The sequence below is a fragment of the Haliotis rufescens genome, unplaced genomic scaffold (assembly GCF_023055435.1).
Source record: "Haliotis rufescens isolate VD_foot unplaced genomic scaffold, xgHalRufe1.0.p SCAF_18, whole genome shotgun sequence".
Taxonomy (NCBI): Eukaryota; Metazoa; Mollusca; class Gastropoda; order Lepetellida; family Haliotidae; genus Haliotis; species Haliotis rufescens.
Genome location: NW_025963868.1, coordinates 23415001 through 23430457, shown reverse-complemented (window position 1 = coordinate 23430457; position 15457 = coordinate 23415001). Strand labels below are relative to the sequence as shown.

At 41.1% G+C, this 15457-nt stretch overlaps 2 protein-coding genes across 7 annotated transcripts in view; one reads left to right on the top strand and one right to left on the bottom strand.

Moving 5' to 3' along the window:
* The first annotated feature begins 5079 nt into the window (after positions 1-5079).
* Positions 5080-9988, top strand: LOC124130300. Of its 5 annotated transcripts, XM_048398437.1 has the most exons (7): positions 5080-5235; positions 5880-5957; positions 7198-7527; positions 7783-8142; positions 8751-8782; positions 8813-8882; positions 9649-9988. In XM_048398437.1, the coding sequence occupies exons 2-7, from the start codon at positions 5897-5899 to the stop codon at positions 9777-9779; spliced, it is 984 nt and encodes a 327-aa protein (XP_048254394.1). In that variant the 5' UTR covers positions 5080-5235; positions 5880-5896; the 3' UTR covers positions 9780-9988. The 5 variants fall into 5 exon arrangements, with proteins under 5 accessions (XP_048254394.1, XP_048254395.1, XP_046349487.2 ...); XM_048398438.1 differs by having other exon boundaries at positions 7990-8142; positions 8751-8882; XM_046493531.2 differs by having other exon boundaries at positions 8751-8882.
* Positions 9989-11611: 1623 nt separating this feature from the next.
* The window catches only part of LOC124133013, a 15129-nt gene continuing 11283 nt past the window's right edge, over positions 11612-15457 (bottom strand). The window contains exons 8-10 of one of the 2 annotated variants that reach the window (XM_046497198.2): positions 14683-14875; positions 13338-13497; positions 11612-11955 (exon numbers count right to left, since the gene is read on the bottom strand). In XM_046497198.2, coding sequence (XP_046353154.2) covers positions 11783-11955; positions 13338-13497; positions 14683-14875 — 526 coding nt within the window. In that variant the 3' untranslated portion in view covers positions 11612-11782. The remainder of the gene's footprint in view (positions 11956-13337; positions 13498-14682; positions 14876-15457) is intronic. The other variant, XM_046497199.2, reaches the window with a different exon arrangement.

The window sequence follows — 15457 nt, the reverse complement described above, 5'->3', positions numbered from 1 at the left end:
ATCACATCTCAGCAACACATCATCGCACCTCATCAACACATCATCACACCTCATCAACACATCATCGCACCTCATCAACACATCATCACACCTCATCAACACATCATCACACCTCATCAACACATCATCACGTCATATCAACACATCATCACACATCATCAACACATCATCACACCACATCAACACATCATCACACTTCATCAACACATCATCACACCACATCAACACATCATCACACTTCATCAACACATCATCACACTTCATCAACACATCATCACACCTCATCAACACATCATCACACCTCATCAACACATCATCACACCTCATCAACACATCATCACACTTCATCAACACATCATCACACATCATCAACACATCATCAAACCATATCAACACATCATCACACCTCATCAACACATCATCACACCTCATCAACACATCATCACACCTCATCAACACATCATCACACATCATCAACACATCATCACACATCATCAACACATCATCACACATCATCAACACATCATCACACATCATCAACACATCATCACACCTCATCAGCACATCAACACGTCATATCAACACATCATCACACCTCATCAACACATCATCACACTTCATCAACACATCATCACGTCATATCAACACATCATCACACCTCATCAACACATCATCACATCTCAGCAACACATCATCGCACCTCATCAACACATCATCACACCTCATCAACACATCATCACACCTCATCAACACATCATCACACTTCATCAACACATCATCACACATCATCAACACATCATCAAACCATATCAACACATCATCACACTTCATCAACACATCATCACACCTCATCAACACATCATCACACCTCATCAACACATCATCACACATCATCAACACATCATCACACATCATCAACACATCATCACACATCATCAACACATCATCACACATCATCAACACATCATCACACCTCATCAGCACATCAACACGTCATATCAACACATCATCACACCTCATCAACACATCATCACACTTCATCAACACATCATCACGTCATATCAACACATCATCACACCTCATCAACACATCATCACATCTCAGCAACACATCATCGCACCTCATCAACACATCATCACACCTCATCAACACATCATCGCACCTCATCAACACATCATCACACCTCATCAACACATCATCACACTTCATCAACACATCATCACACTTCATCAACACATCATCGCACCTCATCAACACAACATCAAACCTCATCAACACATCATCACACCACATCAGCACATCATAACACTTCATCAACACATCATCACACCTCATCAGCACATCATCACACCTCATCAACACATCATCACACTTCATCAACACATCATCAAACCATATCAACACATCATCACGTCATATCAACACATCATCCCACTTCATCAACACATCATCTCATCAATACATTTCATCACATCTCACCTAATCTTCAACACATCATGAAACCACATCAACACATCATCACACCTCATCAACACATCATCACACCTTATCAACACATCATCACACCTCATCAACACAACATCACATCTCATCAACACAAATCACACCTCATCAACACATCATCACATCCTATCAACACATTATCACACCTCATCAACACAACATCACACCTCATCAAGACATCATCACACCTTATCAACACATCATCACACCTCATCAACACATCATCGCACCTCATCAACACATCATCACACCTCATCAACACATCATCACACCTCATCGATACATCATCACACATCATCAACACAACATCACACCTTATCAACACATCATCACACCTCATCAACACATCATCACACCTCATCGATACATCATAACACCTCATAAACACATAACCACACCATATCAACACATCATCACACCTCATCATCACACCTCATCAACACATCATCACACCTTATCAACACATCATCACACCTCATCAACACAACATCACATCTCATCAACACAACATCACACCTCATCAACACATCATCACATCCTATCAACACATTATCACACCTCATCAACACAACATAACACCTCATCAACACATCATCACACCTCATCAACACATCATCACACCTCATCAACACATCATCACACCTCATCAACACATCATCACATCCTATCAACACATCATCACAACATATCAACACAACATCACACCTCATCAACACATCATCACACCTCATCAGCACATCATCACACCATATCAACACATCATCACACCTCATTAACACATCATCACACCTCATCAACACATCATCACACCATATCAACACATCATCACACCATATCAACACATCATCACACCTCATTAACACATCATCACACTTCATCAACACATCATCACACCACATCAACACATCATCACACATCATCAACACATCATCACACCTCATCAACACATCATCACACCACATCAACACATCATCACACATCATCAACACATCATCACACCACATCAACACATCATCACACTTCATCAACACATCATCACACCACATCAACACATCATCACACTTCATCAACACATCATCACACTTCATCAACACATCATCACACTTCATCAACACATCATCACACCACATCAACACATCATCACACATCATCAACACATCATCACACCACATCAACACATCATCACACTTCATCAACACATCATCACACTTCATCAACACATCATCACACTTCATCAACACATTATCACACCATATCAACACATCATCACACATCATCAACACATCATCACACCTCATCAACACATCATCACACCACATCAACACATCATCACACATCATCAACACATCATCACACCACATCAACACATCATCACACTTCATCAACACATCATCACACCACATCAACACATCATCACACTTCATCAACACATCATCACACTTCATCAACACATCATCACACTTCATCAACACATCATCACACCACATCAACACATCATCACACATCATCAACACATCATCACACCACATCAACACATCATCACACTTCATCAACACATCATCACACTTCATCAACACATCATCACACTTCATCAACACATCATCACACTTCATCAACACATCATCACGCTTCATCAACACATCATCACACCACATCAACACATCATCACACATCATCAACACATCATCACACCACATCAACACATCATCACACATCATCAACACATCATCACACCACATCAACATATCATCACACTTCATCAACACATCATCACACTTCATCAACACATCATCACACTTCATCAACACATCATCAACACAACATCACACCTCATCAACACATCATCACACATCATCAACACGTCATCACACTTCATCTACACATCATCACACCTCATCAACACATCATCACACTTCATCAACACATCATCACACCACATCAACACATCATCACACATCATCAACACATCATCACACCACATCAACACATCATCACACTTCATCAACACATCATCACACTTCATCAACACATCATCACACTTCATCAACACATCATCACACTTCATCAACACATTATCACACCACATCAACACATCATCACACATCATCAACACATCATCACACCACATCAACACATCATCACACTTCATCAACACATCAACACACTTCATCAACACATCATCAACACATCATCACACCACATCAACACATCATCACACTTCATCAACACCACATCAACACATCATCACACTTCATCAACACATCATCACACCTTCATCAACACATCATCACACTTCATCAACACATCATCACACTTCATCAACACATCATCACACCACATCAACACATCATCACACATCATCAACACATCATCACACCACATCAACAAATCATCACACATCATCAACATATCATCACACTTCATCAACACATCATCACACTTCATCAACACATCATCACACTTCATCAACACATCATCACACCACATCAACACATCATCACACTTCATCAACACATTATCACACCACATCAACACATCATCACACTTCATCAACACATTATCACACTTCATCAACACATCATCACACTTCATCAACACATCATCACACTTCATCAACACATCATCACACCTCATCAACACATCATCACACTTCATCAACACATCATCAAACCATATCAACACATCATCTCATCAATACATTTCATCACATCTCACCTAATCTTCCCACATCATCATCGCATTTCATCACACCTAATCCAATTATCAACACATCACATCTTATCACCACATCTCATCTTATTTCGTATCACCATCACATCTTATCATAGCATCTCATCAATACATTTCATCACATCTCACCTAATCTTCCCATATCATCATCGCATTTCATATCATTTCATCTAATAATCAACAGATCACATCTTATAATCGCATCACATCTTATCACAACATCTCATCTTATTTCGTGTCACCATCACATCTTATCATAGCATCTCATCAATACATTTCATCACATCTCACCTAATCTTCCCATATCATCATCGCATTTCATATCATTTCATCTAATAATCAACAGATCACATCTTATAATCGCATCACATCTTATCACAACATCTCATCTTATTTCGTGTCACCATCACATCTTATCATAACATCTCATCAATTCATTTCATCACATCTCACCTAATCTTCCCATATCATCATCGCACTTTATAACATTTCATCTCATAATCAACAGATCACATCTTATAATCGCATCACACCTCATCACCATATGTCATCTGAGCATCATATCTTATCAACACATCATCTGTCATCTGATCATCATATCTTATCAACACATCATCTGTTATGAACACATCCTCACATCGTCACATCATCTAATCTCCTCTCGTCAAACGGGTGTCTACTACCTGGGTCAGAACATGATTATGAAACTAAGGACAAATTGCTATCAGCTTTCAATATTCATTCATGTTCACCACCATAACGATTCTGAGGATAAACTCGCACCTGCCTTTATATCATCGAACAAAAGAGTAGTGTGAGGTTTATAAAAGCCTTTGAACAGTGGAGGAAGTGCAACAATCCTATACTACATCCTGATCAACAACTCAAACACGTTTTGAAGAAGTAAAAGCTCTCCATGGCATAACTACATTGTGACCAGTGTTGTTTAGGGGGACCTCCGAAGCTACCCAGGCACATATATGGACGGACGTACGAAGTAAGGTAGGTACACTTGCAGAGGTTCAGCGTCAAAGAGGAACTGGCGAGTATCATACATGTATATATGATTGTGTCAAGATTAACGCCTTTGATACTTCGCGATCGATGACGTCATGTAATTTTAAGTTGTTTAGAAGTATCGTGTTATTTCACAAAAGTGAGAGGACAGATCTTAAGTTAATCACATGAGACGCTAGGCTGTGAGGAGTTGTGGCCATGGTAATTAGACATTTATACATGTTTGATTCAGTAATTCAAGAACTAGGTGGATGGTTGATTTAAAATTAGAAAATGCGAAATAATTGCTCCCGCACATTATACACGTGCCGACTCAGCCCTTCAAGGGAATATTAGTCTGCTTTTTTAAGCTCTTCTATCGTCAATGTTATTGGGCGTAGACCTTCGAACGGCAGCAACAGCACGGTTGGTGAGACGACATAGGAAGATACACCACAACCCAAACCATGAATCCGATCACTGTATTGTTAAGTTATCAGATCATATCATCATTCACTGGCACCTAACAAGAACTTGTTGTGATAATTCTTAATTCTTTGCTAATTTGGTATATTTTCACATCTTTTGGATTTGACAGTATTAGTGTTGATATTTGATATTGTCATGTGATATTTCCTTCATTTCGCCAGTGACCAACAAGCTGGAGATGTCAGGGATGAAACTAGGACTGTTCACGACGCCACTACTAGTATTCACTGTTCTATCAGGTGGGTCACTACAAAGCAGTACACTGAAAGAGGTTGTGTCGCCGATCACATTTGTGTGTCTTCGTATGTTTGCATAGGTTGCTGGGGAGCTATATTCCTACCCTGAATTACCACGGAACGGATCACATTTGTGTGTCTTTGTATGTTTGCATAGGTTGCTGGGGAGCTATATTCATACAATGAATTACCACGGCATCGATCACATTTGTGTGTCTTTGTATGTTTGCATAGGTTGCTGGGGAGCTATATTCCTACCCAGAATTACGACGGGACGGATCACAATTTTGTGTCTCTGTATGTTTGCATAGGTTGTTGGGAAGCTATATTCCTACCCTGAATTACCACGGGACCGATCACATTTGTGTGTCTTTGTATGTTTGCATAGGTTCCTGGGGAGCTATATTCCTACCCTGAATTACCACGGGACGGATCACATTTGTGTGTCTTTGTATGTTTGCATAGGTTGCTGGGAAGCTATATTCCTACCCTGAATTACCACGGGACGGATCACATTTGTGTGTCTTTGTATGTTTGCATAGGTTGCTGGGGAGCTATATTCATACAATGAATTACCACGGGACCGATCACATTTGTGTGTCTTTGTATGTTTGCATAGGTTGCTGGGAAGCTATATTCCTACCCTGAATTACCACGGGACGGATCACATTTGTGTGTCTTTGTATGTTTGCATAGGTTCCTGGGGAGCTATATTCCTACCCTGAATTACTACGGGACCGATCACATCTAAGAAACTTACAAATGTAGAGATAATATTACATAATAGTTCTGATTTTAAGAAATAAGAGTTTTGCTTAGGACGTTGTAAATATTGAAAAGTATATCTTGCAATCGAATGAAATTATCACTTACAAATTAACTTTTTGTAAAAAGCATAGGTGAAGAAGTAAAAGTGGAATCTGTGTGTCAATGATGCACTACGACCATAACTATTCGGCGCATAATGTCTGTTTTGCATTAACAAAGCTGAAATAACAACGTCCTTCGAAGTACTGATTTAAAAACTTTCTTATATCACCTTTCCTCGCATGGAACATTAATAATAGTATGTACATATATTAATAAGTAATGCAATAATTTGAAATACCGTTTGAGATAGAGTAAAACTCTATTTCATTCCAAGTTCTTCTTCTTGGAGCGTTACTGGGATCATTGACCATAAAGAAATAATGGACAATATTTTGGTAGAAATATTAATCTCATAATCCTTTTTTTTAAATAGTCCCATCGTCTCCATTAACCATTACTGAAACATCTGAGGGGTGTCACCGCATATTGTATTGTCAAGAGACCAAGGACAATGATACAGTTCTGTGGTACAAGAACAACCTGGAGATAATGGAGACATCCAAAGACAGTTATGGCTCTAATTCCAGCGTGTCACTCCGTGATGTCCAGGATGGTACAACACTCGCTAATGTGAGTGTGTCGGAGAAGCGACACAGTTTAACACTAATGGTGTCCTTGCTCTTTGGTAAATCTGTATGGAGATGTGAAACAGTGCACGGAGTTAGCGAAAATCTTACTCTCGATGTCACAGGTCTTACGAAAGGTGAGTCTATTTCTTCTTTTCTTGAAAGTAAAAGATGCTGTTTGTGCACCTCCCTGTGATACTTGTTCCATCTGGAGCATCGAGCCACGCAATGCGCCAATGTCACAGAGCCTGATCATTCGAACCTGATTAATAACTGCTAATGATCACCAACAGGGTGCTGGGGCCTATTCTAACCACGATCTGGACAGTTGGTGAAGTTTTAAACACGCATCGTAGCAAGTTGACACACCTCGGGTTTTTGTTTCCATACAGAATCCGGTATACAGTACAACTTGACATCAGCACCAGCGACGGCTGTAGAAGGAAATCCTTTTAAGCTGTCGTGTATACACGCTTCTGGCTTAACTCTAACAACAGCCTTGTGGTATAGGAATTGTGTTGAAATATTCCAAACAAACGGAAATTTGAACAAGAACCAAATGCTTTCTACAAACTATCACAACATCGAGTTCCGCTCAGTTTCACAGAGAGTTACTGTGGAGTCAGATCGGACACGACATAGAGTGACTCTCATCATCAACTCTACACTGGATGAAGGGTCTGTATGGACGTGTGGCACCGGACAAACTGTTAGTAACAGCATCACTGTTATACTTATGGAGCCTATCACTGGTAAGTGAGGTCAAAGTGAAGATCAGAAACTTAGTCATGCAAATGTGTATTCTTCAGTAAGGGACCGGCCACTTTGATATTCGGGGGTAGGAAGGGATTTAACGGTAAAAAATAAATTGTCCCCGAAAATACTTGATAAATATAAGTATGCTTCAGGCTGATGAAGAAACGAATATGCCATCCACAGTGTTGGAAGGTGTGGTTTTTTTTAAAACAAATAGTTAAACTCATGGTTTTAATCACACAAAAATATCTGGTGTAGCTGACTAAATATCTTGGGAAGGGGACGTGGGGTTAGGAGTAAAAGAGAGCATGCAAAATAAGTTTTCCTCTTTACAGGTAATAATACCTCTTTTTGTAAGTATTGATCAAGTTGAAATCTTTAAGTAGCCTTTCCAAAACCTCTTTGAAAAATAATCACAATTAACCATTATGACTATTTATGCAAATAGTATTTTTACAAGTTCTTCTCGAAAACTTGGTTTCAGAACAAACGCGATATTATTTCATTTAAGGTTGACATGGCAGTGCTGATATTGTGTAGGCCTTTGAAGTTATCATAACTTAATCAGTTAGTGTTACTTGTTGTTTATTCTGTCGTGTTTCAGAGGAAAGTAGTACGCCAACATCATCAACAGACCGTCAGACAACAGACCGTCAGACAACAAGTCGTCAGACAACAAGTCGTCAGACAACAAGGGCCGTTATGGATACTGTTACGAAAGATGATAGACCATCAGGTACATGTATTTCGTAAATTGAGAAAGGAATCTAACAGATGAAAACTTGTCATATTGTAAAAAAGATTTAAAGAACCTAACGTGAACTGATTAAAACAATGATTGTCTCATTAGCGTCTGCTCTGATAACCCATTTAACTACAAGGAAGCAACATAACGAAGTCCGGGACCGATACAGGATACAATGTAACAGCTGACAGGGAAACACTAAAATGTATGTACATATGATTAACCTGGTTAGTGGAAGGTTTTACCTGAGCTGCACTGATATTGACAACAGTATTTAAACTGTACGTTTCACTGACATGAACAAATCAGGAAAGTTAACACATGCGACAAGGAAAGTCAATGGTGAAGCTTTATTGACAAACTTTTATCTGATGTAAATCACCATGACCTGAAAGTGAGACCTCTATTTAGACCTGACATGGGAGACGTATCGAATTCTGTTGTAAACTGCTTGACAAAAGGAAATATACCCCCATGTTTGATGGTTGCCAAAAATGAGAAAAACAAGAAATGATTATTCGATGGTGACATATTTGCTTCGGGCGTCATCGGCAATATTACTTGCATCATATCAATGAGTGTCTCACATCAGGTGATGTGCACATGGCGTCTCCAGGAACATTGGTGTAGATCTGTAGCATGGCTTGGGCCTTTGCCTCAGCCTCATGAAAGCGAGAACGAGTGTTGAAACTGTATGGGTTGATTTCGTGGAAGAGTGACAATTTTTCTCACAAAATGATATTTTACTGTTTTATAGCTCAAGGTGAACCCCTTATCTACGCAATTGCTGGATCGGCAGGGGGTTTCCTGCTTCTTGTGTGCATCTTGATCATCGCCTGTATCAGCAGGAGAAGGTCGAGGGGTGGGTACATACTCAATTTTGCATGATACCCATTTGACAAAATGGTCACATCACAGACTTTCTGATACTGTATTGAACACGACGTTAAAGCCAGCTCACCTCAACTCGCCTCTGATACTGTGAAAAGAATTGGTTCTGGACCAACACATCCTACATCCTACACATCAAATAATTCCACTACCACTACTACCACCACTACTACTACTACCACTGCTACTACCACTACTACTACTACCACTGCTACTACCACTACTACTACTACTTCACTACTTCTACTACTGCTGCAATTACCACTACCACTACTACTACTACTACTACTATACTACTTCTACTACTGCTGCTACTACCACTGCTACCACCACTACTACCATTACCACTACTACACTACTTCTAATACTATTGATACTACCACTACTACTACTACTGCTGCTACTACCACTACAACACTACTACCACTACTACTACTACTGCTACTACCACTACTACCATTACCATTACTACTACATTCGTCCATTAACAATGCACCACTATAATGCTCATGCCGCTACGGTATTTTTATACCAGTCAGTGGATAAGTCGATTTTCATTCTTAGCCCTCCGTGTAATATACAACATGCATGTACCTTTGACATATTCACAGAGTTAAAACTACATTTGAATAGTGGATGTATGGTAGCCAAATGGTACAAGGCATTTCTCATTATAGAATGGAAACCTATTAGCACACTCGATAAGTCAGTATTGCCTTCAGAGAGGTAAAAACGTAAGACCGTTGTGTATTCTGTGTAAATCCGCAAAAATCGGTGATATCATAAAGGAGTTTTACGCTTGTTAGACATTTTACAGAGTTGTAACATATACTTGTATGTGTTCTCTACAACAAGCTGATATATCGTGGCTTTACTGATGCATACAGGCACAGATAATTGCTTACGGAACCAATACGTTTTATACAAGATTGAGAACTATCACTTTTGCCATTCACTGTCAGTGTTAATACAGGAGTATAATGACCTTTTCCATATAATGTAACATACTTGCCTTTGTAGAATGCACATAAAGTGTTTTTCTTACAGACATGTATCCCGGCATCGATAACAACACACAGGTGTCAAGTGACGCACAACAACAACCGAGTTACCTTGTCTTGACAAACGCTATGCTACAAGGAAACACGAACCTGTCTGAACACAGTGATAATAAGGATTAGAGAAACGGAAAGAAGGGGTGAACAGGTTGTTGAGGGTTGTCTACCTTCAGCTACCCGGATCCGCTGATCGTGTGTCTTAATTCCATTTTTGTTCCGATTAACGTACTCATACCGTTTACCACGTTAGAAAACGTGAGCGACCTTACTATTTCCACCAGCTTATTATAGAATCACATACCTCGCCGCATGTTATACTGTCTCATTTATAATCAGCTGAAATAAAATAAAGTAAATGCTGTCTAACCTCGTGGTTGGTATAATAATTGCGGATCTACTTGATAATACACCACATATTCAGTAGGTTGAGCAGTGATGAATGAGTGAGTGAGCTTTAGTTTAAAGCGGAGGTATTTCAGTTATATATATGTGTTTGTGTGTGTGTGTGTGTGTGTGTGTGTGTGTGTGTGTGTGTGTGTGTGTGTGTGTGTGGTGAAATTTGGTGAAACTAACTAGCACGTGTATGGTGTTGAGAAACAAAGAAATACAATCAGGGCGATTAAGAGATTCGCATTTACAACCGTTAGTGCCGGGCACGCCTAAGAACGCAACTATGGACAGCGAATTGCAGTGGCTCAAGTGACTTTGACGATTTCTGTAAGAAAGACCTGCTAAAACTGAGTGTCAGGTTTTTTTTGTTATAAAAGCATAAGAAGACGTATAAAACAGTTTTAATGCCAGTTCTTCAAATGTATTTTTCTAGGCAACACCAATGGAGTTCATGTTTCATTCCCTGTATTTTTCCTCCGAATCAAATACAACGCAGGCTCTTAAGCCTTCTTCCTCAGAAATAACGTACATAAAGACAGTGACCTCGGATCTTCAGAACTTTCTCAGTTCCATTCCATCTTTAGATCGTTTTAAACGTCCTTTGTCCTTGTTTCGACGTCTTGTTACCACAATCAACATCACTGCACAGACCACGACGACTATGGTGACAGATACTACAACACCGCCTGTTGCTGCGATGATGACAACACCTGACGACGACGACCCTGGATGAAAAAGAATTACTTGTGCACTTGAATGGCATTATCTCGAGTGAGCTTTATTTAACGTCGCTTGAAACGGAACAGTTACGTCACTGCCTGAAAGCTTAATGGTTGATGGTAGCTGAGAATAACGCAAGTCTAAGGCGTCATTCTGACAAAGCAAGGCTCAGAATCATCCCGAGTCCAGGCTGCACCTTCCCGAGGCAAGAGAGTTAACTGGCTTTAAAACGCCAGTTTCCACCCATGAGGAACTAGGCTGGAATTCCTAAGTCTATTTCCATGGGTATGTTGCGCTGGTGTGTAGCGCCAGCGCAGCATACCCAGGGAACCAGGCTGGGAATTCCTCGGCTGGATCGTAGCGCCACCAGTGACTATTAGAGTTACGTCCCTTCGAAGCTTCTCCCATGGACCAATCAGATTCCACCTCTTGCATTTGCTTCAAACAAAATGGCGGCGCCCAGTCAAGACGATCTGATCGATTATCAAGATCTTTATTGTGATGAAACGGGTTTTACATCGCGAAGTTCTTCAAATTACATGAGCACCTTGATTGAAGATATGAAAAGCTTTGGAAAATATCTGTTGACAACGAGTTGGCGTTGCACATGCTTTGCAAATCTTGCAATCGACCGAAATCTGCATGACAGTTTGCGAACCTGATTTCGATTTCATTGCGCGATTTTGATTGGACTATGCATAGACTCGTTAGCCCAGCCAAAATCTAATTCCATATTACCAGCCTAGTTCGGCAAAGGTGGGAACTGGACTTTTATAGTCAGTTAACTCTCTTTCCCCGGGAAGATGAAAATACAAAACAACGCACATAGCTTGCTACAACTAAATAACTCGGCACACTCTCTCATAATCTCGTGCAGGCAAATGAAAATTTACACTGGAAAATTCACACTTTACTCCGTTCATTTACTATGTTCTATGAAATTGTGACCCCCGTGTTCCTGGAGACGTCATGTGCACCCCACCCTTTGTGAGATAATCATTGACATGATGCATGTAATCACCGTCGAATAACCATTTCTTCTTTGTTTCATTTTGACCACCTTGATACATTGGTGTATACTTTCTTTCGGCCGTCAGTATATGTGCCGAACATATGAACGTATTCTTATGTGGAATTATGTCAAACACTGTACAAGATTGAATGAGTTGGTCGCCCCTTGGCTAGCATTGATCCAACCACGTAACGGCGGGTATGCAACCCTGTATGAAACAAAGCATCGGTTATATCAAAAGTCTCGAAACCAAAGATTTATGTTGAAATGAATTTAAACTGGTATTCAGTCTCAAGGAAATGGTGCAACAGTCGTGCTCGGAAAGCGGTTAATCCCGACAGATATCAGCTGCATCAACGAATCTGTGGCCCTAACCTTCCTTCGCCTGGCCAAGGTTGAAGTTCCGTATTCTGATTGTAACTGTCAGGGTCGTCGTGTGCGATGTTGACGCCTGCCCAACATCACGACGTTTCCGTGCCGTCCCTGGTATCTGCTTGATGCACTGTGTATTGTTGGACGACAGCCGCTGTAATTCCTGGAAGATAAAATGTAATTATCTTCAGATGGAATACCTTGATGGAAACAGCAGTCGATCCTCAAGAATATAGCCATTTTGTATTTTAAATAACCTGGACGCTTTCAACATCATAGCTTCACGTTGAGTCGGTTCAATTTAGCCGTCTAATCCAATAACACTGTTGTTTCACTATTGAAACGAGCGGTTGTTACGCCAGTATGTAACGTGCTGGTTCAAATACTGTACGCCCGATAGCAAAATTTTAATGGATTCCTGCCCCTATCTTAAGATAGTGACCGCCTCCGTGGTCTAGTGGTTGAGTGTCCGTGGTAGAGCCACGCTACCCGTGAAGATCCGGGGTAAAATAGGTCTTCAGCAACCTATGCTTGCCGTAAAAGGCGACCATGCTTAACGCCGCACTCAGCAATATTCCAGCAATATGACGCGCGGTCTGTAAATAATCGAGTCTGGACCAGACAATCCAGTGATTGACATCATGAGCATCGATCCACGCTATTCGGATACGATGACATGCATCAACTAAGTCAGCGAGCCTGACCACCCGATCCCGTTAGTCGCCTATTACGACAAGCATAATCGCCTTTTACGGCAAGCATGGGTTGCTGAAGACCTATCTACCCCGGAACATCACGGGTCGCGTGGCAGCTAAATGTAGTTGGAAAGCCAGAAGTGATGCATGTCTCACACGATTACTTTGGTGAAACCCAGGTAAGTTGCTGACAAACCTAAACACATACTCGGGTCAAAACAGTGACCCGGACCCACGTTTCTGGAACGCCCAAGGGACGAAACTCTGCACAGCCTATTATGCGCCTGAGAAGACTGGACCACCTGTGCCCACTGGTTTTAGTATATTCCTTACGCCTGTGGTACTACTGACTGTGGTAGGTCACCTGGCTACACTATCCCAAACTCCCTGTGGTAGCTCACCTGGCTACAGTATCCCAAACTCCTTGACAGCTCACCTGGCAATAGTATCCTAAACTCTCTTTGATAGCTCACCTGGCTACAGTATCCCAAACTCCCTGATAGCCCACCTGGCTAAAGTACCCGAAACTCGCTATGCTAGCTCACCTGGCTTGAGTATCCCAAACTCCTGATAGCTCACCTAGCCACCGTATCCCAAACTCCCTATGACAACTCACCTAGCCACCGTATCCCAAACTCCAAATGATAGCTCACCTGGCTGCAGTATCCCGCTACTGCCGATTCTGGACACACAGTAACTGAGCAACTGTAGGTGACCTCGTTGCCGTGGACAAACATCTGCTGGAAGTAGAAGGCGTAGACGGGAACATACGCCAAGTTGTAGCCGAGTCGGCCGTGTCTGTACACGGTGAACTGGTCCACAAGGCTAGGTTGGTCGATGCAGCGGCTGTAGGAAATATATACTGTATTAGTAGTGATTAAGTAAGTATAGATTTACGTCGCTTTTAGCAATATTCCAGCAATATGTCGCGGCGGGGGAGACAAATGGGCATCACACATTGTGACCATACGGGGAATCGAACCCGGGTCTTCAGCGTGACGCGCGAACGCTTTAACCACTAGGCTACCTGCACTGTATTAATTTAGTAACTCTGTAAAGTAACCCAAAGAGAGGAATCTTTCTGCTGCGCCTTCTCGACACCTGGTCTAAATACAAATCTTAGATACTCGAGCTGTTTTATTGCCCATCCAGCTGCAGTCGGGTAGCCTAGTGGTTAAAGCGTTCGCTCGTCACGCCGAAGACCCGGGTTCGATTCCCGACATGGGCACAATGTGTGAAGCTCATTTCTAGTGTCTCCGCCGTGTTATTGCTGGAATATTGCTAAAAGCGGCGTAAAACTATACCCACTCACTACTGTCCATCCATAAGACGACTACATTGTAAGACTGAAGGTCGAATTGCACATATCAATCTGGAACGTATTGCTTTCGAATGTCTTCTGAAGATATTATTGAGGTTACACTATAT

Bases quoted from the DNA above. Each gene is read 5' to 3' on its own strand.
- LOC124130300 (XM_046493531.2), top strand. From the start codon at position 5,897: ATGTCAGGGATGAAACTAGGACTGTTCACGACGCCACTACTAGTATTC. The intron at 7,528-7,782 runs GTGAGTCTATTT...GTTTCCATACAG, and splicing joins TGTCACAGGTCTTACGAAAG to AATCCGGTATACAGTACAAC. The intron at 8,143-8,750 runs GTAAGTGAGGTC...GTCGTGTTTCAG, and splicing joins ACTTATGGAGCCTATCACTG to AGGAAAGTAGTACGCCAACA.